Source organism: Botryllus schlosseri, chromosome 16 (assembly GCF_051294905.1).
Source record: "Botryllus schlosseri isolate E-star chromosome 16, Bs_hap1, whole genome shotgun sequence".
NCBI classification, from domain to species: Eukaryota; Metazoa; Chordata; class Ascidiacea; order Stolidobranchia; family Styelidae; genus Botryllus; species Botryllus schlosseri.
Window position 1 is genome coordinate 16,505,955 of NC_137251.1, and position 27,504 is coordinate 16,533,458.

Genomic DNA, 27,504 nt, shown 5'->3' on the forward strand with positions numbered 1-27,504 from the left:
GAACAACTGCCGTTGGCGTCGTCACGCTAGTGTTTAACCAACCGCGCCACTCGCTTCCCAGTGCAGTTGTTGATTGGCCGCAGAGAAAAGGATAAGTTTAAAATCCATTTGCTCCTATCACAAGCTTATCGCTGAGGTAGCGATGATATATCTTATATTCCGTACACATTTTTGTGCATTGAATACAAATGTGGCAGAAGTAAGTCAATGATGCTATACACGAGTGGATGTACACTGTACAGTTAATGCTGCATTCTTTTGATGAAATAAGAGAAAAAGTAGTGTATTCCATATGCCGACGCACTGCGCGATAATACTTTTATAAGAGGTATATGCGCAAAAGAGGAGCTCTGGGGCCACATACTAGCAGTCGGAATATCTTGACAATTACAACAATTCAACAATTCCACTGTGCCTACTGTATGCCCAACACATATGCATATACGAGTGTAATTCACACGATCTAGCTAGATCAATGGTTCCTAAACAAAAGGCGTGGAAAAATAAGGTGACGCAAAGCCTTCTGATACATTCCGACTTCAAGAATTTCAATTTAGTTTTTTGGGTTTTGAGTTGTGCTCAAACGTCGGAGTGATCACCAATGGCAATTATTTATTTTTGTACTGTTTTGTTGTTGTTATTACATGATGATAAGGGGTGAGTGGCAAAAATTATTTAGGAATTACTAATTCGTATAGTACAACATGTGCTCAAATCTCGAAATAATTCTCGTACTTTGACTTATGAGCCGAATTATAAGATATAAACTCACTTTACAAATTAAGACGAATCGCAGCACCAATCGACGAACCTCGTTACAAATTAAAATCGCTACCAACTACAAAGGGATTTACCAAGTCTTACTTCAAACAAGTCTTCCAACACGGGAGCAGATTATGATGTTTATTTTTCTCATCACAGTGTTTGCATTTGGCAGCATCTTTTTGTAGGTTACATTTGCAACTTGTGCAAATGGTCTTTGATATCAGTAATCTATTACCCAAAGTAGTGAAGTGCCTTGTTTGACATCGTGCCTGGATCAACAGATCTGCGAAGGCGTACTGTTACAAGTTTCCAAACAAACATGTCCCATGTCATATTTTATCCACGCGTCAAAATGCCTTCTGTCGGTATGTGTCAATACGACCTCAAAGCATTATATATGTTGATAGTCAGGGATGAATCGAAACCAAGACAAGAAATCGGATTGTAACAGTGTGCTGTTCGAGACAGCTCATGTAGCTTTATGCAGTATAGGCCTACACAGTTACATACACTAAAACGTTGACTCCCACAGGAAAGTACTATCGAAGCATTCATAATATTCATCACACGACCCTTTGCCGCAATATTAAACACATATTTGCAATAGCTCTACTGCATGGATGAAAATATATATTTCAATGTAAGAAAACTTGCTTACTCAAGTGCTATATCCGAACCTCTGCTGGTCAAGTTGCAGCAATAGATGTAGAAAAAAATAAGTAGCTGTTGCCACACTTATCCGTATCCCCAAAACCAAAACAAGACATATGGTTGCAGAATTCGGGGTCTCATGACACGCGAGCAATGAATCCTCGAGAAGCTTATCGTCGACCAACTATTCGAATCATAAATTTACCGAGACAATTTGCCTCTTCTACCATTTGAACTTGACGTCTCAACGACAATCCATATCCCCATGAAATGCCAAAGATTGAGGAGAGCTTTCTGTACAGTATATACGTTGAGATTATACATAGTTTGAAAACTATATTTTATCCCGGCGTCGTTGACGACTTCAGTAATTCATTCAACCAGATCGACCCTTCTTGCTTGTCTGAAGTGCGAGCACCTTGTCAATTTTAACAAGACAACCCACTGTTTAGTTTGCTGTCGTAGGGAAAAATTCAAAACAAAATCTGGACAACAAACGAGAAGTCGGATTTACCCAGTTCAGATGAATCCACTCGAATAAATGTAAAAGAATGTGTTTAGTCAAGGATCACTAATATGTTCCATCACAGGCTCGCGAAACCGAAACAATCGCTCCCAGACACAGCTTTGATAACGCAGCAAACGTGAAAAAGATACAGGTGTCAACTCGAATTGGCTATACGTAAAACAACGATAATATGTCGTAGCACGTGAAGATGAGACTATATCTGAGCAGGGTACCACCAATACGATATTTTTTGACAGACCCTTTTCGTTGTATCGCAGTCTTGTGGTGTTTTGGTATGATGAAATTATTAATCAACTGATACTCTGATTAGCAAAAGTATTGTTACCCTGTAGTCACTGCTGCGCAGAGATCAGTCGAATTATTCTTGTCAATAGCTTGCCAAAAATTTCTATTTGACCCTCGACATATGCATTGCCTTTTATATCATCCAGATATTAACAGGATAGTATGAGAGAGAATCGAAAGCTGGTTCAATTCAAAGTGACCGTTTGCCCCTATACATCCCACAATTACGTATGTGTCTGGCAAACTCAAACCCCCTTCGTTTGCAAGGCAAATTTGTGTTTAGTCGCAGCACTCGATTTCACGCTGCTCGAATACAGATGCCCATTTCATCAATTCGCTATCAACAATGATACTTGAGATAAGCTTTCTCTTCAACTATTATTTCATTTCACATAATCGAAATATGGTCACGCGCTCCTGAAGTGGTTTAAACAGGCCCTACAGCTGGCAACGCGCGAGCAGAAGCAGAAATGTTGATGCCATCTTATGAACTAGTGTATGTCTTCGTGCTCAAGTGCAAACATAGGCCGCTGTACAGAACCAGCAAGTCCCTGGAAACAGGCGGTGTGACAGCATGTATATTTATCTATTCGTATATTTCATGTGCTAATGTCATTATACGGCAGTCTCGCTTAATATATTTTGGTTGGCGATGCCCTGCTGACGAGAGCGTGTTTTGCAAGCATATCGCTATCAACAAGTTAATAGGGTTGTCCAAATGTCTGAGGGCTAAGCTGTATAAAAGTCGTTGATAAATTTAGAATCAACTTACGTTAGCTAGAATTGATGCTCCTATATTTACACGGTATTTTCAATGGCAGTTAATACTCCTGCGGGCAACCAAAGCCGCCCATACCTTACCATCACTTTTTTCAGCATACTTTGAGATGCAAGACTAACAAAGCATGTATATTAATATATATCTACAGGTTTTGAAATCAACTTTAGCTACTGCTACTCTTCGGACCGTCGGTTCCCAACCACACAAAGCGTTGATGTTTGAATTTGACTTTTGGAACCGAATTGAAACTTGCAAATCAACCACTATTTCAAGAACTCCACCCCGTGGCAGTTTGCCAAATGTCATTGATGTTTCAACAAAAGAATGTGGGGCGACCCCGCGCGATAAGCCCATCTCCCTGACTTCACGAACGCCATGGGTTAGTTCTATGAGAACACGATACCAGGTGTTGGAGGATTTTCGTGGGTTAGCAAATAAACAATGGAATAATCTCAGTTAGGCTTTGTGCCGCTGGCTTGTTCCAGTCGTGTGCACGTGTGAGACGACACAATGACAATGTTTGAAAAATACACGATGACACTCTCGCGTTACTTTTGGATCGAGTCTGCGGAAGTGGACTGTTGTAAGAACAAGGGTTTGCGCTATAACATTCACCCTAGTGTGACGATACAAGAGATGTGACGAAAAGAGCTCGATCCAGCTGTCTTGAACATACCAATGAGAAAGTCTGATCTTGTATAGCATGTTGCAGCGCTAGCATTTGACAGTGAGGAAGTTTCGATAGCTGGGGTCATTCCGATGTTTCATATATTGGGAAATATGGCGCAGCGTTCCGGGAATACAATCAAAATATGGATATACGTTTAAACACAATTCGTAAGAGCTGTGCAGTTTGCACTTCGATACAAATGCCACCACATTTGCCGAAAGTCAAGTTGACATATACAGAGTTCTACAGATATAAATGCAGGTTATATAACTCACGAATCATGATATAGGGGCACTAGAAATCGGCGTCAAGGGTGACGCCAAGGTACTTGACAATTTGTTGTAAATAATTCTAACGAACGGGAAGCAAACGTATCTTTCCTGGAGCACAGGGGGTCTGTTACATTTTTCAGAATCGTAGAAACCCATTCGGTTATTGGATGAATGCTTATATGCTCGTAGGAGCGTTAGATGGTATGTAAGGTTACCTTTTTATTTCACATTCGGAGTAAAGGTAGCTAGGAACATCGAATAATAATGCTGTGTTGCAAAGATAATAGAATATGCAGAAATGGCTGTATCTTTCAGAAAAAGACAAGCGGATTTTGATATCATTGATAAATTTCACGGAATTTATCAAGGTAACCGGGCCAACATGAGTTATGTGTTACGGCAAACATTATCTTCCTTCCATTTCATTTTTAGTCGCTCATTTGGATCGCAATGGCGCAGTCTATAAGTAAGACGCTCAGTACATGCTGCACATCAAGTACACGCTGCTTGGAGGTTACTTCTCTATCGTCCATTTTGTATGAGGCACAAGTGAGAGAGAAAGTGACAGTGACCCCTACTTATTTTCCAAACATTTTATCTCTTCCACAGAAGCCATGTATGTATATAACAGGGGCGTGTGAGCGTTATGCGAGTTTGAAAACTCCGAAGCGTTATACAGAAAGTTCTCCAGGAAATGGCCATCCGTTGTGTCGGGTGCTGTTCGTTTTTAGATATTTGAAAGCAGCAGGTGTTGGTCAAATTATAGGTGGAAAGTCTGTTACAGTAAAATGCATGCTCCAAAAATTTCTTGTATTGTGATTGCTATTGTTTTGGTGATATCCAGGACCCATCGAAAAGAAAAAAAAAACGTCGTCTGCTTCGAGCTAGGGATACAGACACAGAGGCATGCTTTCGCCGTAGTGTATCGATGTGATGGATGTAAGCTGCCGGATGACCACGCGCCATAGACGGGCCGCGTTAGTTTGATATCGCCGATGTTATTCGAGAGTGACTCTGGTAGTGACACATGACATTTGATCAATATACTTCTGGTGATTTCCGAACTAGGATATAATATTAGCAACATTTGGAATACGGCATCATACAGTTGTCGCGTTTTGAGGGAGCATTACTGTGAAATGCTGACTCGCTTAAACTTGGTTACGCGTAGGGCTATAGTTGTTGTAAAATGTGAATGGCTTAGTGTACGTATTGCGAAGATAATTCTTTATTCAAGTCACAGACTTCCGGACTTTCCTCTGAAAAATTGCAATCAACCGCAAGTTGTTTTTCTGTAAATGTGTTATAACGATTCGGGTGAATTTCCTAAAAATTCGTTCATACTATAATCGCGGTCGCCGGTGTCTCAGATGATATTTTAGCAACGGTTATACGTATCGAGGCATTCCAGGCACTTAGAAATTTACCAGAGACTGAAAGTTATTTGTTAATTCGAGGGTTGCATTGATATGAATCTACCAAAATTACTGAATGCATAGGTTTGAGTTTCTCACGTCAGAGTTATCTTCAGGTCAACCGTAGTTTCCGTGAGTTACAAGAATGATCGCGGCGAGATTACATTTATTTTATTTTATTCCCTCTCCGCAAGGGCAATGATGAGGGACTGATCGAAATATGATATCCTTTATTTTCTCCGGTATAGACAACTGCAATAGCCCAAGCAGATCCCTAGCCATACATGTTGAGGGTAATGGAAATAATTCTTTTGCGGTGAGGAAATCGAGTCGTCTTCTGAGACGTAATTGCTTAGTTAAATACATTTGTTAGCATCTGTTTCGGACGTTGAAGTCAAGATCTTCGCATATCCCAAGTATCTATGGTACAATCACGCGTGTTCCAGGATCCGCCAAAGTTGCAAACCCTATCTTGATAAATCATAGGGATCTATGAAAACTTCAGTATCTTATTTAAGGGGCAGGTCGCTTAAACGTTTGTCTGAAGAAACATTCAAATCTTCGGCATGTTGCCGTCTGGCGCCCTGCCAAACATTTGAACAGGGAGGCAGTACAATGTACCCAGAGCGATCGAGGATGAATATATTATTTAATACGTCAAATGAACGTGACATAGGCGCAAGGATGCTTTTCGCTGTTAAGGCTGTGTATTTGTCCTCAATAAGACACTTTGCATGCAGCGATCACAATGTTTCACAATGTAAAATGTTATTTGGTAGAAACTCATGATTTTTTAATGTCGATTTGTAGACACTTGTGTCAGAATCAGTGGTTCGAAGAGATTTGATAAAACTTTGGTTTACCATCGACCCATATTCTTGCTGCCCTCCAGTGAAGCGAGTAGTCAAGTCATAATGCTATCGCGTGGCTGGATATGTCAAACCCTTGTCCCACAACAAACGAAATAGCGAAATATTACAACATTATTATTTTGAATATTCGCTTATAGCAGACGAGTCAGTTATTGTATAATATTTGAAGAAAGTTCTGAACACGGATGTAGCAATGTAGTTGAGTGCATATACCGACTTTTATATTTGAAAATCGAAGTAGCAGAGTGATTCGATTAGGATTCGAGGAATAGGCTTCTATAGTCGAGCATTTGATTATACGTCGCGGCTTTCATTATTTCTCTGAAATTTCTTGGTCATATTTACGTTGATCACATTGTTTCAAATCTAATTATAGCCAAAATGTCCAAAACGTACAAAAATGTCCAAAGTGGATATAAGCTATACTTTGAGTCCACAGCGAGGAATGACGGCGTAACAGTATGGATGCTGTGGAAAAATTAAAATATGTATCCTTTAGCGAACACAGAAAATAATCCCATTTATGCATTACATTAACTTAATTCGATGTTTTACGACCATACCCATTTCATCGCACTTTGTGATGATGTCCTGGGTTGATCACTGCTTCACAGAAATTTCGTTTCCACTCACATGCGTTCCTTTGTGTTGTCTGTCCCAGATGCTGCTTTACAACCGATTTAGATTTAACGGTTTCCACGGAGGGAAGCAAGTGTCGACGATAAAATTCCCGTTGATCTATAACTTGCACTGGCAACGGCCGATTTCAGTACCCGAATACTTGTGTCAACCCTAGCCATGATGAGCCACGAATATATACACATAGCAAGAATTTGTCAGTATAATTTACATACATTTTAACTATTAATGCCATTTCGAGAGGTTTCCTGTGAATGATAAGATCTCGGCCATATCAGTTTTCGATCTCTGTGCGATGGCGATAAGATTTCCGTCAAGCATTTGTGACGCTGCGGTCAAATAGATGATCTGTGTTATTTCCTTGTTTGCAACCGCAAAATATATGCGACTTCGTTGGTGAATACTTCCGAAATCATAGCAGTCAAATTACACATTTGGTATAGCGGGAAATTTATATTCGTTAGGGCTTCATATTTCTATTAGAGCGCCGCCTAAACCTGTTTAACATTACTGTGGATGATAGCTGGTAGAGGAGTTAGATTGACATTATAGCGTAAGGATAAGCAGAATGTTTTCAATTAGCAGATGATTAGTTTAACAAATAGCTGCAACTCCTTTCAGCGTGCGTGCATAATGAGAGACAAAAAACTCTATTTAAAGACAAATTCTCGGGTTTCGTTTATGTTAGATATTTTGAGCTGTTGGTATGCGAGTGAAACAAACTGATGGAACTTAAGACTGTATGTGAATCTAAAGGTGTGATCTCATCTGATTTTTCTGTATTTCATCGGAAATCACTGTCGACTACTGATGAGAGACAGCCGAAAAGCTTGCAGTGAATAAATTAACAATACGAACATATTGTTTTGTTTAATACGATCGCCCATGCCCAAGAGCACGATATACTATGGAATCGCTGCCGCCGTTATGTTTCATTCCGTGGATTAGTTACTCAGAGAATCGGTGTTTCACACGGATATAACATCTAAAACTACTCTTAAGATATGTATGTCTAAACTTATAGTGGTTGCGAGAATATTCATTTCTAGTTATTATATTCTTACCTACAATATCAAGCACGCCGGGTTTACATATCCACAACGAATGTTGACAACTGATGCAGATTACGCGTGGGAGCACCTTGCGCTGTTGCATTGATTACGATCGCCAAAACAGATTGCCAAAAAGTCGTTCTTGCAATGCGCGTTGAGAAAATGCAATTGAGAGATAAGAAGTTCAGCAAAGACGGCTGACCCCCAGGTGTTGCGTTACAAATAAGTGCATCTTCATTGTAGATATTTATAGGAAGTCCTGCGCTGAAATCCCATAGAAAGTTTCTTGCATGCAGGTTTCGAATTAAATCGAATATTGAAACAACAGTAAATATATTTACCGCATTTAGGCAACATGCTTATCTCAGCTTTCCTGCATGCGATTGTGCTGAAGTTAATATATGCTATAGTGATCAGAGACATGGGACAATATTCTGAATGTTTAGAGATATGGCATAATTAATAAGGCGTTCTTGTGCGTATCAATGTCATTTGCGAATATGATATATCATAGTCCTATCGTTCGAATTGTTTCCATAGACGAATAGTCTGTTCTTATATATTTTTGTTCGACTCTCATAATGAATTATTCCCGTTTCGTTCTGTGCATTCTTGAGTCGTATATTTTAAGTCAGTTGCTACTGGTAAATGTAATGAGACTAGCAAGTCGCGAACACTTTATGTTTGTCTAATTCTAGTGAAACGAAGACGGGAATGAGTGGGTATACTGTGTATACTTGAATATCCTTGCTTCATGAAATGCTCAACAAAATTTTAATTATTTATCGATACAAATACTTGCACGCCATAACGTGGTGTGTCTCACAGAGCTGCGAATAAATAACAAAAGTAATCATAATAAGGCATTATAACTACTTGACTGGTGTGTTCAACACCAATGTTCAATTCTCAGACAGCAGTCACGAAACTGCGTGTATGGATCGACAACTTAGTAGCCATACGTGACGATGACATGCTATTTACTCTCGGTGGCAGGTAGACCATTTTGTCGCGCGACCTGCAGGTATATCGGAGAGAGGTTCTTTACACACTGCATTTGTATAATATGATATTGGTAAGCTATTTAGACGAGAAAATGCTTCTTAGCGGACCGTCGATAATAGTAATCATTTTAAATATAAATCAGTGATATTCGAGGGACACCTATTTTAATCGACATTTTGAGATATCAGATCAGCCTATTTATATACATCGTCCGTGTGTCATATATATACGTACAAAATCGTATAAATCAGACTCAAGATAAGATTTTAAGAATATGTGGATCTCACGTTGCTCGGACTAAGAGATCCCAGAAGTTTTCGATCAGTTGCTCCTTGTGATATCAGATAGTGAAATTACAGCAAAGAAAGTAGTCGTAATGGTGTTTTATAACATAAGATTCGTCGCTGGTTGACAGTGATTATGAGGAAATTGTGGTTTTCACATCGGCCATCCCGCGACTGATTGCAATGTAATCGTGATTATCATGATACCCTCCATAAGAATCAAAGTCAAATATCAATTCGATTACACTTTAATGATAGGGTTGTTCCCAGCTGCTTTTATACAATGCAAAAGGAAGAAGAGTATAAAGGGAATTGTTGAAATCCAATATCTAATGTGTCGGAGATACTGATCTTAATGCTGAAAATAACGGAACAAGTGTTCAGCGTTGACAAATGGTTGTTTCATACAAGTGATATCGTGTAGCGATCGAGATCAAGATATTTTATTCCTGTGGTATGATATTTATAATTCATGACCTTCCAGTGTCGTGCGGCATGGCAAACAGTGTTTGATCAAATCACAGTGTTCGTTATATTAATGTCTGTGTCTGCAAATGTCTGATACCTATGCTTGTTTAATTTAGATTTATAGCCTTTGCGTCTCAATCCTAATTTTACACTCCTCAATCATGCTCCCAGTCGCCTCCAGACATCTCATGCTTGGTGGGAAATCTAAAATGCGCATTTTTGATTACTATTTTCGTATAAAAAGACTCACTTTGAAATATAATCTGGTCTGCTGACCATAGTATATTGATCTATGTGCTGGTATACGCAAATTAGATCGCTAACACCCATGACTTTTTGCTTGTCTGTGGGTTTGAGAATGAGAATTAGAACATCATATTGTGCACTATACGTAATCTGAAGCAGACTTAACGACAAAATCGATTTTTCTGTCGTTAGCAATACTGTTAGAGCTTTTAAGCGCGAGTACCATGCTCGTAGGCAAGTTCACAATTTGCACAAAATGGCGCGCATTCGGTGTGTAATGTACACGCGCAGCAAGCATTCGTATTCAACTGTCACGTTATCCTACGGTAATCACTAAATATTTCGACATACTTCGATAATTTTGTGAGTCCCTTTAACTGCTGGGACGAGATACGCATTGGTCAGTCATCTAAATTACAAGAACATGGTCACAGCAGGAAAGCATGTTGATACTATCTACTATACCAGACGCGCATGAAGAATGAAGATGCGAGAATTACTTATCAAGTGTCGCAAGGAGCGCGGTAATTTAACTAAGCTTTCACGAAATATTGAGATATAGTTTTGCCAAATTTGAACAATTGCTGATGTTTTCGTTTGCGTGGTTTTGAATACCGAATTGTGCATTCTTAAATGCCTGAATATAATTCAAAGGGAGAGAATTTGAATGTCAAATTGGTCGAGAATAACATATTCGGCAAAGGAAAGAGGCAGAAAAGTTGAGACTTCGCTGATGCGTGAAACTATTTATTTTCAAACAAGTTAACACTATAATAGACGAAAGCATTTGTAACTTTCTAGCACAATAAATATAGCAACTGTAAATCAGCTTGATGCCAGGTATTGCAGAGCTGTCAATATTCCAACTGGTAATGTACACTATCCGTGTGTAAACTTGGGTACATTGGGTATGACAACTTGTATGTCCGAGAAACTTGTATCCTATATCTTGTCGCAAATAAATGAAATCTTCGAACAGGATTAATCGGTAAAATAAAGAGCCATTGAATTGTGGCTTGTAGATAAATACCGAGGAAGTATCACGGAATCAAACTAGATGATACTATTAGAAACCAGTAATTACGTCAAAATGCTATCATTTCAAGGTGCCTTTCTCGTGCTCTTTTATTTTGTTCTAAAAATAAGCCCGAACAAACCAATACCACGCCACCATGAAGAATGAACATTTCTTTAGAGGCTCTGCTATCAGAATTCCACAATCGAATATGTTGCTGAGCTCTGCGATTGTGCCTAAAGAGCACTTCGATACAGTAATGATGGGACTTTACATCAGTTATGCCATGTACAATTCTACACAATCATAATGCAAGGAAGGAAAACACGATATATTGCTGCTACTGCTGCAAACCGGCAGCGAGAATTCAGAGCAGCGATTGACGCTCAGAGCGACGCGAATATACCGTATGTCCACCAGCAACAGTCCAGCAGATTACGCATTGTCTAATACGCATATCGACAACATACGGTGAATATTAAGCAAAAATACGTGCTAATGAATGCTGGGTTAGGAATTGACATCAATTAAACTTGTAGGGTTTCTAGCATCTACTGATTACATGCTCGTAGTAAACGTGAGGTACGCAGCAAACTTCCACGGCAATCAAAATGAGAATTTCCAATCTAAGTACTCGGGAAACTAATTAATCGCACGTTCGTGATATTTCAGCCAAACAACTGTAAGATTTAGGCTATGATTATGGGATTTTCAAGCATAATTTTTACCTGAATTCCTGGTAGAAGACGCCGATCGCTGTATACGAAGAAAGGCAACATTCTGAAACACGAGAGCAGAGACAGGCCCGCATGGGAAATCGAAATGACAAAAATGGAGGACGAAGCAATCTCAGGGGAAGGTAAGGCCGAATACTCGTATGCAGTTTGCCACGTCGAAGTTTAACGGAGGACGCTGCAACCGTAAATATGGCGTTCAAGAATGTTATGTGTGTTGTGTTGTTGGGAATCAATAGCTGCAGAAAAACACACAAACCAGAAATGGACTGTCACGGGACTCGTTAATTGCAATAATCGCCATGGGCGGTTAGCTGCAGACACAATGCAAAGTTCTTAGCAATGAAGTAGAGTCATAAATAGTCACAATGTACAAAATATAAAATTAGACAGGGTTTTGCTAATATTTACTATATATTGGTGGTATCTTTTCCTTGCTTACAAATGCGTCGTTGAAATTCTCCATATTACACAGATTCTCAGGTACGCGACAAATCGTTTGGAATTTTGGAAAAGAACTGTATAAATACTTAAAATCGGGCATTCAGACAAGCATGTGCGACTTAAAAATACTTTAACAGCTGCAATAGATCTTAAACAAGCACATACGACGATAGAACCGACTATGGCATTTGCGATAGAGCATAGTGTAGCGTTACTTCTCAAAATTCGCTGATAACAATTTTAGCTGGGTAGTTTATCCGATTGGAAGCAATTAATCAAGAAATCTTTCTGCAGAAGAATAAGAAAAGCTCATTGATTTATGGAACGATCCGATTTTAAAGCACTGTTTCAGCCTATATCATGATCGGTGCAGAAGCAATCAAAATTTTAACTCGATTTGCATATTCATGGATATGTGAACACTGAGCATGACTATTATGTTTTAAATGAAATTTAAAAAAAATCTGTAAACGAGGGACAACTTGAAATTGACAAGAAAAGGCCGGTTTATTTTATACTATGTAACCTTGTACCATTAGTATATATGTTCTCATAAATAAGCACATTCATCGCCATAACAGATGATTTTTTTTCTCATCTGGTAAGTGTGCTGCAACAGTTCTATAACTTTTCTACTGTGTCACTAGCTGAAAAAGGTATGGAAACCACTGGATTACACGATTGGTCCGCTGGCCTAGTGGTGCGTGACCACCTGATTGGTCACGGTGTGTATCAAGTTTGAAATAACCTTAAGTAACGAATTCACTTGAGTAGAGATAAGGCAGAATGATCGCATAGCTCAAAAACGTCATCTCATCTGTTATCAAAATGTAAAATCAAGCTCAAATATCAGATAAGGGAATATTACAACATGCTCATCTGGCCGCTTGTGGTATGGGTTATTCATCAGGTCATCAACAATAATACAAGTTACAGGAACATCCTAATCGTCACTATCAAGTTTTTACCTATAATAAAAGTCATAATAAAATGCTATGAATGTTCGAGTGTGTCTCCTGTCATCCATGTTATGACAATTCATTGGGACGTATCCAATAGCAACATACGATAGGGTATACAAAGCTACTGCACTCACGACCAAATTTCGTCAAAACTGTGGGGTAACTGGATAAGATATATTTGTGTATGCCAATATGCCGTGATTTGGTTCTGATGTCGAGTGACCAACACGGCAGCCTGATAATACCCCGGTATCGAAATCCTTCATTTTTGTGTTTTGGTGATGATATTTTGTTCCTGTGTACTGTCCCGTGGAAAGGTTGTGCAACATACAGCGATATTGATATTAATTGTTTTCAATCATGCTACTGGTCGGCCTCCCGCCAAGGGATTTGACCGTAGGCTAACTTCAAGTAACGTGGCTATTTTAATCGCCGTGTTGGATCACTGTCAATCGACCTCTAAGCTGGGTTAGTGTGGATTTCAAAGATTAGTTCACGACCTAGGATGAGTCACGGGGAGTTCATTGGCATTACTTGGACACCCCGGAAAGGAAAGGTCCAAAGTTGTTTCATGCATGCGTGCCTTTGTACTCGACTATCTTAATACATCAAGGATCCCGTCATGTCCGACGGAAGCACAGACGGTTGCGATTTCTGATCGACTCCGTAGCGAAAACGCAGCAATTCGGACTTTAGAGGGCCCATGTTTGCCATGCAAGCCCTCGTTCTAGTTAGATTAGCCAACCCACTCAATAAACAGATGTGTTTGGGTGATTTTGTCGAACTAACTAATATATATATATATGTCTCTACACGAAAATTATTTCATTTTCACCGCTGTATGTATTAGTCTCGGAACCTCGTTTGGTCGAGTATCACCATCGAAAAACATTTTGCATCAGGGTACCAATATTCATTGGAACGACACGTAGGCCTATAGTGACGGAGTCTGATATGGTCATTGGTCACAAACCGCTTCCTACAACATGTGAATAAGATACATGCAAAATTGCACATGCACATTGCACACAATGCACACTGAATGAAATGTAACAGAGATAATATAAAAGGACAAGAGACGAAACTGTTGTGGGATGTTTCCATATATATCAGATAAAGGTCTAGTAGTCTCGAGCACTGTCATCGGTCGTACAGTTAATTTACATTTATTTGTTCAGTTATTATTTTTGACTGTAACGACTTCAGGGTATAGTTAGATGCTCCTGGCGTGGTTGGCTTGGCTTTGATGGGGCTGATATATCGAGTCACCCGTCTATACGGTGGTTTCTTAAATTTGTACAACATTCCCTTCCACTGCAGATTTGTGATGTATTAATTTGCACGATTGACAAATTACAGGTTATCTCTCTCCCTCTATAATGAAATATCATTCGGCATGATGGACACGATCATTGTATAATGTAGATGTACTGTACACACATATATCGAGACCAGATTTAATGATGATCCGCGTTAGGCGGATACACGGCATAATGTAAGATCAAGACTGGCGTTGTGAATGAAAAGTGTTTGGATGGGGAGAGAATTTTCGAAAAAGAAAGGGACATAGTGAGACGTAGCAAACGACCACAATATCACGGTGTTAAAATCAAAATTCGGAGTCGGGTATGAGTGCTATACCCCTCTGTTTACGGTACAGGGCAGCTCCTGAAGTTTATGTAAGACCATCTTTATTCTCACAGCAAAATTGTTGTGGTATTGGTTATCCAGATATTACCAATGCATTTCCATGCTATGCGTGCATTCCTATTGCCTATGCATGAAAGTTGCCCGATATTTGAAAATGTGACACACTAAAATACGGTAGTTGTACTTGTACATGCGACATTTGGGCATGTGACTCTATAATCCCAAAACTAACGCCAAGCTTAACCATAACCCCGACTGTGACCCTAACCCTATCACAATTCTAGTCCAAGCTTAGCCCACATGCTCAACTATCGCATGTAGACATGTCGACCGACAAACAGGACTTTAGTATCACACAATATATCACAGCTCTTGGAAAGAGAAATGTCGAAGCCTACCATTACTTTCTCTTCATATAGTTACACTATTAGGCGCATCTACGATTTATGAAAATCCACTCACGATTTCATTCTTTTCCTAAGATCTTCACAAGTAGCAATCGCGGTGGTGCTATGGCAACACTTCGCAACATCTGAATAAATACTACGAGCTGTTTCACTGTTCTTCAGCAACAGATAACACTTTGATCAGCGGCGGTGAATGTGTATGATGTCACTATAGTTCTATGTACTCTTCATTGAGCGTCAACAATGTTTCATTCGTGACACGTATATGTAGTAGCCATTTTGAAACGTAACCAGCTTAATTTGGTGTGCTGATCCGCTAAATTACGCGAACTACATATGACTTCGGAGATTTTTTTTGATGTAAAACACGGAAGATTTTTACCTAAAAAAGCAAAATTTTGACTTTTTTTTACCTTAAAAAACTTCATTTTGAGAAATTTTTCCCCTCATGTATGTAAAGATGTTCTCACACATAATGCTATAATTGTACTACTTATCTTCATTTCTGGTTTGAACTGTCTGTTTTTACAATGTAGTTGGTCCTGAAAAAACTTTTTTGACTTAAAAGCTGACAAATTTTTACATGAAAAAAACTTTATTTTAACGAAATCCGGACCTATATGAAGAATTCCAGTAGTTACATCACGTATCATGGTAGAAATAATTAGAGTTTGTTGTAGTACAACGAAAGATACTTACCTACATTCTCGGGTAGAAAGAGTCTGTCCTTACTAAGTATCAGTGACGTGCGGTGAGGTTCATGGCGGTGAGGCACGAACCCCCCCCCCCCCTACACACACACACACACACAACCACGCACGCACGTAAAGTACCTGATAAAGAGACCCAAAATGTGAATAACAACAGCAGCGGGAATAAAGAGCATTTTCTTTGCACACTGATAGCCGTTGCAATGCCACATTCTACAATACATGTAGGACTAGTCGCTATTGTGCTAAATGGGCAAGTTTAGACGGATAATAATCACTATCTCTTCAAGTACCGTTATAAATTATTCGAAGCTCATGAAAGTAGTATCCTCATTTACAAATATTTTTTCAGTAAAAAACACTAGATTTGCCGAATTTCGAAAGAAATGACACTAGGACACTAGGTCAAGTCAAAATACACTAAATCTAGTGTAAAACACTAGGAGTGACACCACTGACCACAAGCAATGACAATGCAGGCTATGTAAGTGTAGCTATCGCATACCACAATTAAGGGTTATAGATATTGCAGTTGAACGCAGCATAAAGGCCACAAACAGCGACAATGCAGCCTATGCAAGTATAGCTATCGCATACGTACCACAATTTAACGGAAAATATATAACAACTACATAAGTAAGGGCGGGGCCTACGATACGTAGGCCCCGGTAAGGGAATGTATTTGCTCCGCATTACGTATTGACCGTCGCCATTATATAATTCCTACATGACTGTTGTATTCCGAAATCGATAGCGCGTTCCACTGTGCTGCGATTGTCCAATTGTTAGCGAATAGTGCATGAGGCAGATTTGTTTGTGCCTCACCTGGCTATTGTTTTTATGCGATGACATTGTCTGTAATAAAGCCGAATGTCACCTTCCTTGGTGATTTTTTTAGGGGGGAGGGGGGGTTCTGGTGCTCTGGCACTGTTAATATTTGGATTTTCGGAATCAGTGTGACGATAGCATTTGATTGATAACAGTTGTTATGAATTCCGAGCTATTTATGATGAGACCCGCACGACCCGCCCGTGCCTCACCTGTGCCTTAATTCTCGTTTCGCGCTGTATTTTTGAATAATAGTGATGCAAATTGATGATATTGGGTGAAAAAATGTTCAAATTTAGTTATTTATGAACATCGATGTAAAATATCAATAATCATCGACGCATGGAGCCGATGGAGGGTTTTCACAATTTTCACCTACTCACTCTGACGACAGGTGAGGCACTGCCTCACCTGCCTCATTGGACCGCACGTCACTGCTAAGTAACTTGCCAAGTATGGAGAAGGAATGTTCAACAGCAGCAGTGCAGCAGTTGTTGGTTGGGAACACTTAAGTTGTGCGTAGACCGCTGGAGACACAACGTGTTGCTTCATTCTGACAATGTTGTCTACCTATATACATCACAATTTTTTGTCATGTGCTTCTTGATATAAAGACCAATTCCCACGCCGTCTTGCTTCAGTTAGGATATTGCGGTACGTTGAGCATAACACGATGTCAGCATATTTGTTTCATTTGACCGTTTATGATTCATAATGAACAGACAATGGGCCGTCTACAACAGTAGGCCTATAAAGTAGGTAACAAGCTGTAAAATATCAAATGATAAGTTCCCCGACAGTGCAAACATCTGCAATACAAACGAAAAGCAGGTTACAAAAACTTTTTGACTTTGTAAACAATTTTGACAATTTTTTGACCTGACGCTACAATTTTGACAAAATTTTGACTTATTTTGACATGTCAAAAAATAAATCGCACTACCAATGCAGTTAACTCTATGAGTACATGTTATCTGGCATTACAACATGTATTATTGTAATTTTCCATAAGTGTACCCTGGTGGCATCCATTGGATTGAATGAGCCAGGTGAATATTCGGACCGTAGCTACTGATCCCTCGAGCACGCTTCCAAATTTCCATCTGTCAAGCTGGAACCTTACATCAGTATATGATGGAATGGGTGACAGGCTGACGTTTATCTACAATATGAGGATAGCGGTGCATAATCCTCTGGTCATTGTCATAGGAGATTCATACTTATAGCGAGCTCCCCGCCGTTTTGAAATGCTAGGCATTGCATATATTGATACCATAAAGTGTTATAGTATGTGTTTGTATGTGTTTGTATGAATTGATCACAAAATAATGGGAATTCGTGTCTGAAACCATAGTTTTTGTCCGAATTTCAAGAGTCCCGTTAAGTTGAATGGTCCAATTTCCTAACATTATACTTTCCCACCAGAAGATAAAATATTACGAAAATGTTGAATATATATATGTGATATAAACTAAATCACAAGTATTGTAGACTATGATGCTCCCAGAAATTAAAATAATCCGCTCCCATCCATCGCGCAGGGTCCCAGTCGCTTCATTATATGCTTAGTTTTAAACTTGTACGTTCCAGTCCTTACAATCCCACGAATACGGCGAATAGTTGAAGGATGGATTGAACAAAATAAATTCGCCTTCAGAATCCAAAGTCGCCGTCCCTGGTATCAACGTGGCGGATGATGGAAGCAGTGAGGCAACTTTCCCAGAAAGAAACACACTACATATCAAGAAAGAATTGATCCCACCATCAATCTGCACGGCGTGCAACGAAGAAATTCTCGATAAATACTACATGAAAGTCGACGGCCGTTGCTGGCACGAAAGTAAGCATAAAATATTGAACAATAGTTCTTGAACTGAGTTATGGATATGTTTCTCTAAACCTCCCATGTAGTTACGTGGCGCCAAATGTACCTATGATATCGGCCTTGCTCTTTTTTCATTTTTCCGTCGTATAATTGTAATCGAAGAATCGATATGCCTATTTCAGCTCTTGGCTCTGACTTGAAATTTACAATCTACTGTGGGTTGTGAATTTGTGATACTTGCACGCCTGCCATTTGTTAGGCCTTTGTCTATATAAATTTCTAATTATGCCTGATATTACACGATGTGTATTTAGAATGCGTTCATTGTACCGGTTGTGAACAGACCTTCAAAGAATCTTGTTTCTCCAAAAACTCAAAACTGTACTGCAAAGAATGCTATCAACGGTGAGTTTTCGACATTTCGATCCAATATTCTCGACCAATAGTCGTCGCCGAGAGGCGAAGATTGCATGCTTGCGTATGTGTTACTTTTCTTGTAGTATATGAACCACAATTGATGTTTCGGATCGCATATAGTTTGCACCCTTAGTTTTTTAGTATGTTTGGAATTTCCAATTGGTAATGCTGCATACCACAGCGTAAAATGATTTTACTTCCTTATAAAGTTTAAAGGCAGAATATTCTACCGGTGAACTTACCGTTCATGTCTGACGGTTGTAATGGAATTCTCCGATCCTCCTACAGCCGTATTTTAGCGAGACAAGCTACGTGCTTCCGCCAATGTATTTCTTCATTCGAATGTTTCGCGGAAGCGATATATACTTGACATCAAAGAGGAGTCACAAATGAATTGGTTGCCAGGCAAAATAATTCATTGCCGTTGTGCATTTCTAGTATTTACATATTAACTCGAACAAATACCGCGAGGAATTCGGTATTTGCGCTGTGTGATTCCGCTACGCTTTTCTATTTCGGGTACTTGATTTATTCGTAGGATTATATCGAGACTTTGTTGCCTACAATTGTCTTGGCATGAGTTATCGTCCTATCTAGTGCGTCCACATCATCAAACCTTTTCCAAGTAAAATGGTACAGTCGCTGGGAGCTCTGGTAAATGTTGAATAATAATCAAGCCTTATTTTGTAAGCTGATTTAGTGAGTCAAGACATGACAGTACTATTGTTCGGCTTATTACACCTTCGGGACATTTGAGTAGATTTTCGCGACATGTATTGATGAGGGATATCCAATTTATTTCTCTCGGTGTACTAACAATAACAATAGCATCGCGTCATCGTCGTTATCACGTATAAATGTACCGGAATGGTTCTGAACTTCAGTAGTATTACGTGTAATGTCCTATATGTGTATTGGAAAGCGCCCACCTCAACAAATGGAGTCTGATGTCAAGTATTCTCGGGTATACAGTACGAAGATATTTCCGAATCACTGTAAACAGATTGCGTACCTGAAGGCATTATAAATGGTAGACGAACACACATTCCCTGTGGGTAATAGTGTAAATGGTCTATAGGCTTTCCCACAATGCTTTAAGCTATATAAGTATATATCTATGTAAAGTCGATTTAAAGAATCTTCATCCCTGCTACATCTGGAATACTTTCCCTATGACCTTGGCATTTTATTATAGTAATCCCTGTTTTGTTTACCTACAATCAGAACAAACCGCAACCGAAGTGCGTGACGATGCACTCGGTGAAATATAATCCACTATGGTGATCAAGAAACACCATACCACCCTGGTCGTAGGGTCGATTTGGTTTTAGTTTTTTCGAATTTCTGGCCTTGAAATTGACCTCTGTGGTATCGCGAGCAGTTGAATACTTTGAGAAAGTTTTCGGTTGCAGGTCGCCGTCGCTATTGTTTGATAGCGCCGTAACGTGTAGCGTGCTGTAAGATACACGATCCGCGAATTTCCTCAAAATAGTGCATGCTCCAAGCATGCCGAGATTAATCGCTACCCACACAGGTAATGTCAAGGTCATGTTTACCCTGTATGCGTAGTCTAAACCTGACTTTCCCACAGGGTATTTTTGTGGCTTGGGTTGTTAACTCAGAGCTTACTATAGATACCACGTGGAACCATAGGAATGAAATGCGATATATGAATTGCAAACAAATCTGTTCGGACTGCAAAATATTATGCAAAAATGCATACATTAATATACTACATATTAAACGAATGTGATATAATTGACCGAGTACACTACATTAGTACAATATAAACGAATAGTTCTACCAACGTGACCGCTTCTCAGCTTCGTTTCCTGCCAAGCTATACCGAAATATGCGTAATAGCATGCCTCTGACATTCGCCCCGGTCTCACATACGCATTAAATTGCGATATGATTATACGCTTCTATTTTATACCACAAAGCATTGATGTAATTATACGGTCCGCTGCGTAATAATTGTATAGCATATAATGAAATCAGAGGCTTGTCACTATTTCGATTTTGGAGATCATTTGTTACGGAAGCGTAAGACTTGGATAGAATTAATTCATCAAGTATTTCATTGCTATATTTTTAACTTGCTTTTGGTATGCTTTTCAACAAATGCGCATTTATACAGCAATTAACACGGTGTCAGAGCTTAGCAGGTGTCGAAACGGGCAATTCAGCAACATAAACTGCAGAATATGGAAAGATTATATTTTCTCTCTGATTCTCACCCCGCGGGACCTTCTCCATCCGTCCGAGCCACTAGAGACCGGTATCGATAAGATGCTGAATAGCTTGATCATCGCCTTCTTGCGATGTCGTTTATGACGTGACGTGGCTCATTGCCATTCCTGTCTCGTGAGATATCAAATCACTTGTAACCGCGGTGCATGGAACATCGCGTTTGTATCGGTTAGACTGCGTAGTTGTAGTGTGTTGACTATGAACTAAAGTCAAAAGTACCTTCAAGTATCTTGGAAATTGACGATACCAGAGTACAAAAAGATATTCGCATTCCACAAGGTGTGCTATGTGATAACACTTATAGTAGGATACTTTGTGTGTGAAATATTAAGTCACACATATACGCAGTGTCCTGCAAACAACTATCTAATCGTAGGATTGGGCTCTCAAACCTGGAAAATCATATTGCAGAAAACATTACTTCCCAACTAGCCTATGTCATCATGAAAATTTGTAGTTTGCAAACATTGGAAATCTAGCTACCTGCTGAAATACCCAATGCTTATCATTAGGGCGATATTTTCTGATATGTCAAAATAAGTCAAAATTGTAGCGTTAGGTCAGCAAATTGTCAAGATAGTTTACAAAGTCAAAATTTATTTGCAACCTGCATTTCGTTTGTATCGTAAATGTTTACACTGGTGGTGAACTTGTCATTTGACACGTGACAGCATCTTTAAGCCTACTTTACAGGCCTACCGTTGTAGACTGCCCGTTATCTGCTCACGGTCAAATGAAACATGCTGACATGGTGTTATGAGCAACGTACCGCAATATCCTAACTGAAGCAAGACTGCGTGGGCATTGGTTCTTATATCATGATGAAAAATCATGATGTAGACAACATTGTCAGAATGAAGCAACACGGTGTGTCACCAGCAGTGTACGCACAACTTCAGTGTTGCCAGCCAACAACTGCTGCTATAGAACATTCTTTCTCCATTCTTGTCAAGGTACTTAGTAAGGACAGACACTTTCTACCCGAAAATGTAGGAAAGAATCATTCGTTGTACTACAACAAATTCTAATTATTTCTATCACAATGCGTGATGTAACTACTGGAATTCTTCATAGGTCCAGATTTCGTTAAAATAAAGTTTTTTTCATGTAAAAATTTGTGAGTTTTTCAGCCAAACTAGTTTTGTTAGGCTAAACTACTTCGTAAGGACAAACAGTTTCAACCAGAAATGAAGATAACTAGTACAATTCTGACATTAAGTGGGAAACACATAATTGATATACATGAGGTCAAAATTTGGTCAAAATTAAGTTTTGTAAGGTCATAAAAGTCAAGATTTTGATTTTGAAGGTCAAAACTTTCCTTTTTTTAGGTCAAGAACAAATCGCCCTATTTATCACATATGATTGAACGCCATAGCGTAGCCATGTGCTCCTGAATAAAAATAATTTTCGTTTAGTAACATTCATTCCATGGACAAGTCCCGCAGTAGTAGTAATATTGTATTATTGACTGTGATCAAACCAAAACTAATATGACGTTGTTGCCGGGTCAAACTTGTTGAACCCGAGAGTCAATACTTCAGACAAGCAAATTAGGACCATGGAGGTTTCGGATTTTCGTCGGTTTTGCAGCGCAATATTTCTTCATTATATAGGTGCAATTAGATTGGTTTCAGTTTTAGCAAATATTTCCCCGCTGTTTTCCATCAAATTCAACACCGTGTCGCGATTTCCGACCGATAAAACTTGGAAAACCCAATTTTCCGGTCGCCACCTAACGAACTTGCAAAGGTGATTATAACGTGTAAACAGATTAAGGCGTCACAACGAAATTCGATTTCGATGTCGAATTTGAGTAGTGCCGATGAGAAGTGCGGACGGGTATCAAAGTCATAGTGATATTACAACAGTACTGACTCTGGAAATAATTGAAATAGCGCGTAGTGAAATTTAGTAGCATAACGTACGACATCATGTGTCGAGTGTACGTGTACACTCCTCGTTTCACGAAAGAGTGGATGGAAACGTGAGTCTTTAGTTTATTCATTTCGAAATATTTCCAAATCGATATTTGCCTATGGTTCAGGGGTCGGAAACCTTTTTTTGTTCGAGGAGCCATATTGGTCCTATTTTTACATTTTAACTCCCAAAGAGCCATACATGTCAATCAACTGTTACGTCACAATTGAAAATTCACACCTATTCGAACTCACTACATGGGATTCGTCGTACGGAATCACATTTTCTCTGTAAAAACTCCTACCATTCACGCTGGTTGGCTTATCTAAGTATGCGAAACTTGATTTACGAGAACGAAGGTTTGTCGTGATGCTCCTGCGAGAAGCCGAGAACCCATGATCACATGCGTAGGTGGAGCCAAACATGGTCAATACAGCAGAATAAGTCCCTACCCACTCTAGGCTGTGATATATCAGTGACGTCGGGTCAGTGGAGGCAAGTGTGGCGGTACCTCGTCTGTCGTCAGGATGAGTGAATGAAAATTGTGAAACCTTCAATCACAATTGGTATTTTTTATCGATGTTCATGAATGACAAGATATTGTACATTTCCCCCTCAAATCACACAATTTACATATTTATGTTTCGAAAATGAAGCGCGAATCGAGAGGTGAAGCACAGATGGACCAAGCGTCATCATCGATAACGTAATTCATCGTAAATAGCTTGGAATTTAATGTAGACTATCTGATATTAATCGAATGTTACTGTAACGATTCCGAAAATCTAAATACTGATCGACTTCTCAATTCTCAAAGTATTCGGCGGTATAACATATAACGTTGCGCTACACGCCTACATTATATCGCCAGAACTACAGAGCTATTTACCAATCAAGAACGTGGATAGTTATGACTTCGTTTGTAACGTCCACGGCAGTTCATTTTGCAGCGTACGCAGATCAGGAAGACAGTGTGTATTTGATAACTTCGTTGTCACATGGTCGTCGCCATGTCTGCTATTCTCTTTGATCAATCAACGTATCGTGCAATCCAAGATTTCGAGTCGGGTACATCAAATTCGCGAGGGATATAGGTCGACGGCGCGACAGTAACTTAAATTTGAGGATTTTGAAAGGAGGGGGTCCGAGCCCCTAAACCAGGAAACCTGAGAACGGCATTGGCATTGTGTTTACCTCTCAAAGACATGTTTGTACTGCCTCGAGAAATGTGATGAAAATTTAATAACAAGTTGCTGCAATGTTTATCAATTCTGTACAAAAATAAATATTTGGCAAAGAGCCATATCTTGCACCCAAAAGAGCCATATATGGCTCGCGAGCGATAGGTTCCCGAACACTGCATAGTTGGAAAGCAGTAGTTCAAAACTATATCATCCTTTGGATGCCATTTTAAGCAGCAGAAATATCACATGTATTCCGCTCGGAGGTTCCACAATTTAACGTCTCTTCTGCGGCATCAACAGCTATGAAATATATGCCCAAACTGTACTGTAAGTAGATTCCGAACCTGCGAATGTTGAAGTTGTCCAGTCAATGTTATTATCAGGTTGGTTGATTGCTCATATAGTATGTCAATGGATTCCAACTAAAACCCGAAACAGCAGATTGAAGCTCGAACTATTAATTTGAGTCACTTCTGTCACGTTGCGTCTTCTGATCTTTTAGATGGACGTGCGGCTTACTCTGATGACTATTCATGATATATTATTATTTTCACACACATATATAATGCTCTTGCTGCACAATCTTATGTACAAATTGAAACTTCCAACAATGTTGTATATGTATAGTTAGGTGGTACAGATTCTGGTGATTCAGTTTCGCGAATTTCAGTCATATCTCAAAAAATTTGAAAAATGGGTGGTACGATCAGACCACGCCTGATATGTGAATGAGGTGAAATGTTTACTTCCACAGACTTGAGCGTTATGGCTCCTTGTATTTGTCTGCCGTGTCACAGCAAGAACAACACGTCCTGCATATAATCCACTTCACGTTAAATCCCTTCTCCGACAATCGACAGTGAAAGTTTGCTATCCCAAGGTCGAGCGCGAGTCAAACAAATCGATCTTTATTGCTGCGACGTCAAAGAGTAAGGATTATCCTGACTTAGGCAGTAAGAAGTTGAGTGTTCGGCGAGGCACGTTTACTCTTCAACGTGATCAGGGCTATTCGATTTCTAAATAGAGATCCCGGTGTCGGATGGCAGCAGACGATTTTCCCATACGTCTCTGGATATCCGCATGCATGACTGCTTCTAACGACGAAGTTTGTAGGTGTTATCATGTTTGGTTCTACACAAAGTTTGCCACTGTACAGTGTACATACATAAGTTCGACACCTCACTGCGGACGCAGCACATGCGATTTGAAATGATTGTGAACCTCTGCGGATGTACCTGTGTCTCACTCTCAAGGAAATTATTGTATCATCTATATGCCTTACTTAAAATGCACGCATTTACCTGCCTCGTTGTTAACATAATAAAAAGGAGGTGAAAAAATATTAGGCATGACCTATCGCTATTATCATTTATGAGTCTGCTAATGCATTAAGTATACGCGCGACCGCAGAGTCTAGATACGTATCAGTTTTTCGACATGTGCGCGTACGCTTTTGAGCGTGCGATCTCTAATCTTCGGAAGTACAAAAGATCTTTCCCATGACACTCCGTCGTGCGGTCGGTCGTTCCTGGCGATTTTATGTTGACATCTCATGTCTAAAAGCATTACAAAAAGCATTTCGTTTAGTGATATCATGTATTATGTATCCGGGCACATTTAAACAAATTGGAGAACATAAACTAAATGCGCAAATATCAATTTGCGCGTCGGAAACGTTAGTTCATGAATGATTGAAACAGAAATATATCGTCGAAGCGAAGTCAAAGGACTATATACAGCGCGCGGCATTCCCATACATGCTTGGAATGGCTGTGCGTTGAAGTAAAGTGAACTTGTGACCTTCCGCGACCAATTCGAAAGAAATAGAATATAGCAGCAGTGATTTTGGGGTCAGCACCATTCCAATGAGCTTTTACAAAGCCATATGCTCTAACAAGTTCATCGGACTCCCCCTTCGATTCTGTTGAAATCGCACTTGATTCAAGTAAACGAAAACGTTATAAATTGATTCATAGCTCCGTACATATGAATAGCAGTGTTATAGGCCTACGTGAGCAGACAATTTTCAGCTTTTCTAACTTAGAATAGAATTAGAATTATAGCTATACTATTTTTGTTTCTCAATTAGTCTCGGATTAAAATTACTAAACTCGTGACAGAGCTTTAAAAAAATTCACAAATTAGATTGGAACTATATTACCGTCATTTCGCTCTATTATTCTAATTATATTTATCCAAGTTTGCACTAGCGCTATATAGTGCAGTATATCATCGCATATGAGGCCTTGAATATGAATTTATACTACGCCGAAGTCGTAGCCTGTTGCTCAGGCCCTGTGTAGCTAAAGAAGCAATGGAAATGAGAATTGACTAAACAAGTTCGAATGAGCTTGAGCGTCATTTATGCATATCGGATTCTATTCATCCTTTTATCAACTCAACACGCGGCAGTCCCGGTGGTATCCATCGCCCATGGATAATCACGTGTTAAATTGGGTATGATCCCATCATTATATTGCATCATACACGCGCCGATGGCAACGGACCTCAGCGTACGAACCGCCTTCTGAAAACCCTACTTTTTGGAAGATCAAAAGACGCCACTCATTGCCCGTACGCTTTTCGCCTATAATTCTCCGTGGGGGTTTCTAATAGGATTCCGAAGCAACGGTTGCGGGTAATGACGATAATGATTGCTATTTTGTGTTCCTTTCATATTGACTCTGTGTTCAGTATATAATTTCAAAAATATTCATATACCGAAAGGAAAAAAGGCGGGATAATACCTTGTTGAGGAGTTGGTGGTCTCGACAAAAATGCATTGTTGTTGCGCATATCAAGTGTGTAAATAGCAACTATATTTGTACACAAAATGATCCTAAAGTGTGTATTGACCAGATTATTCTTTCAAGCCTCTTATCGATTAAGTAATGATTTTGAATGTTCGCACAGTCTGTATGTCACTACTGGTAATAGTGTAGACACCGTTCTCTATGGTTAAAAGTGAAGGTAAATTCTTCTCGCAATGGCGTGAGGTGTCATGTACTGAGGAAAATCCGTGATGGTTGTCATAACCTCTTGCTATAATAGTCCAGGCTGTTTATACGATAGATACCACTCTCATACGCCTCTGTTCAGAGAGTTTTGTGGCTGGTAACGCCCTCGCTTCAACATATCAGCTTATCGACATCATTAAACGTCATCGGTAACGCTCTGTTGAACTCGAAGATAACACAGAACATCGTAGCCCTTCACAAAGA

General features: G+C 39.5%; 2 protein-coding genes across 2 annotated transcripts in view; one reads left to right on the forward strand and one right to left on the reverse strand.

Moving 5' to 3' along the window:
• LOC145458561 (nondiscriminating glutamyl-tRNA synthetase EARS2, mitochondrial-like) overlaps window positions 1-27,504 on the reverse strand; it is a 205,182-nt gene that overhangs the window by 122,551 nt on the left and 55,127 nt on the right. The gene's annotated exons all lie outside the window — the stretch shown is intronic.
• Window positions 7,083-27,504, forward strand: part of LOC145458562 (LIM/homeobox protein Lhx9-like) — a 35,986-nt gene continuing 15,564 nt past the window's right edge. Inside the window, exons 1-3 of the mRNA XM_080336969.1 lie at window positions 7,083-11,808; window positions 18,342-18,524; window positions 18,824-18,914. Coding sequence (XP_080193095.1) covers window positions 11,772-11,808; window positions 18,342-18,524; window positions 18,824-18,914 — 311 coding nt within the window. The 5' untranslated portion in view covers window positions 7,083-11,771. The remainder of the gene's footprint in view (window positions 11,809-18,341; window positions 18,525-18,823; window positions 18,915-27,504) is intronic.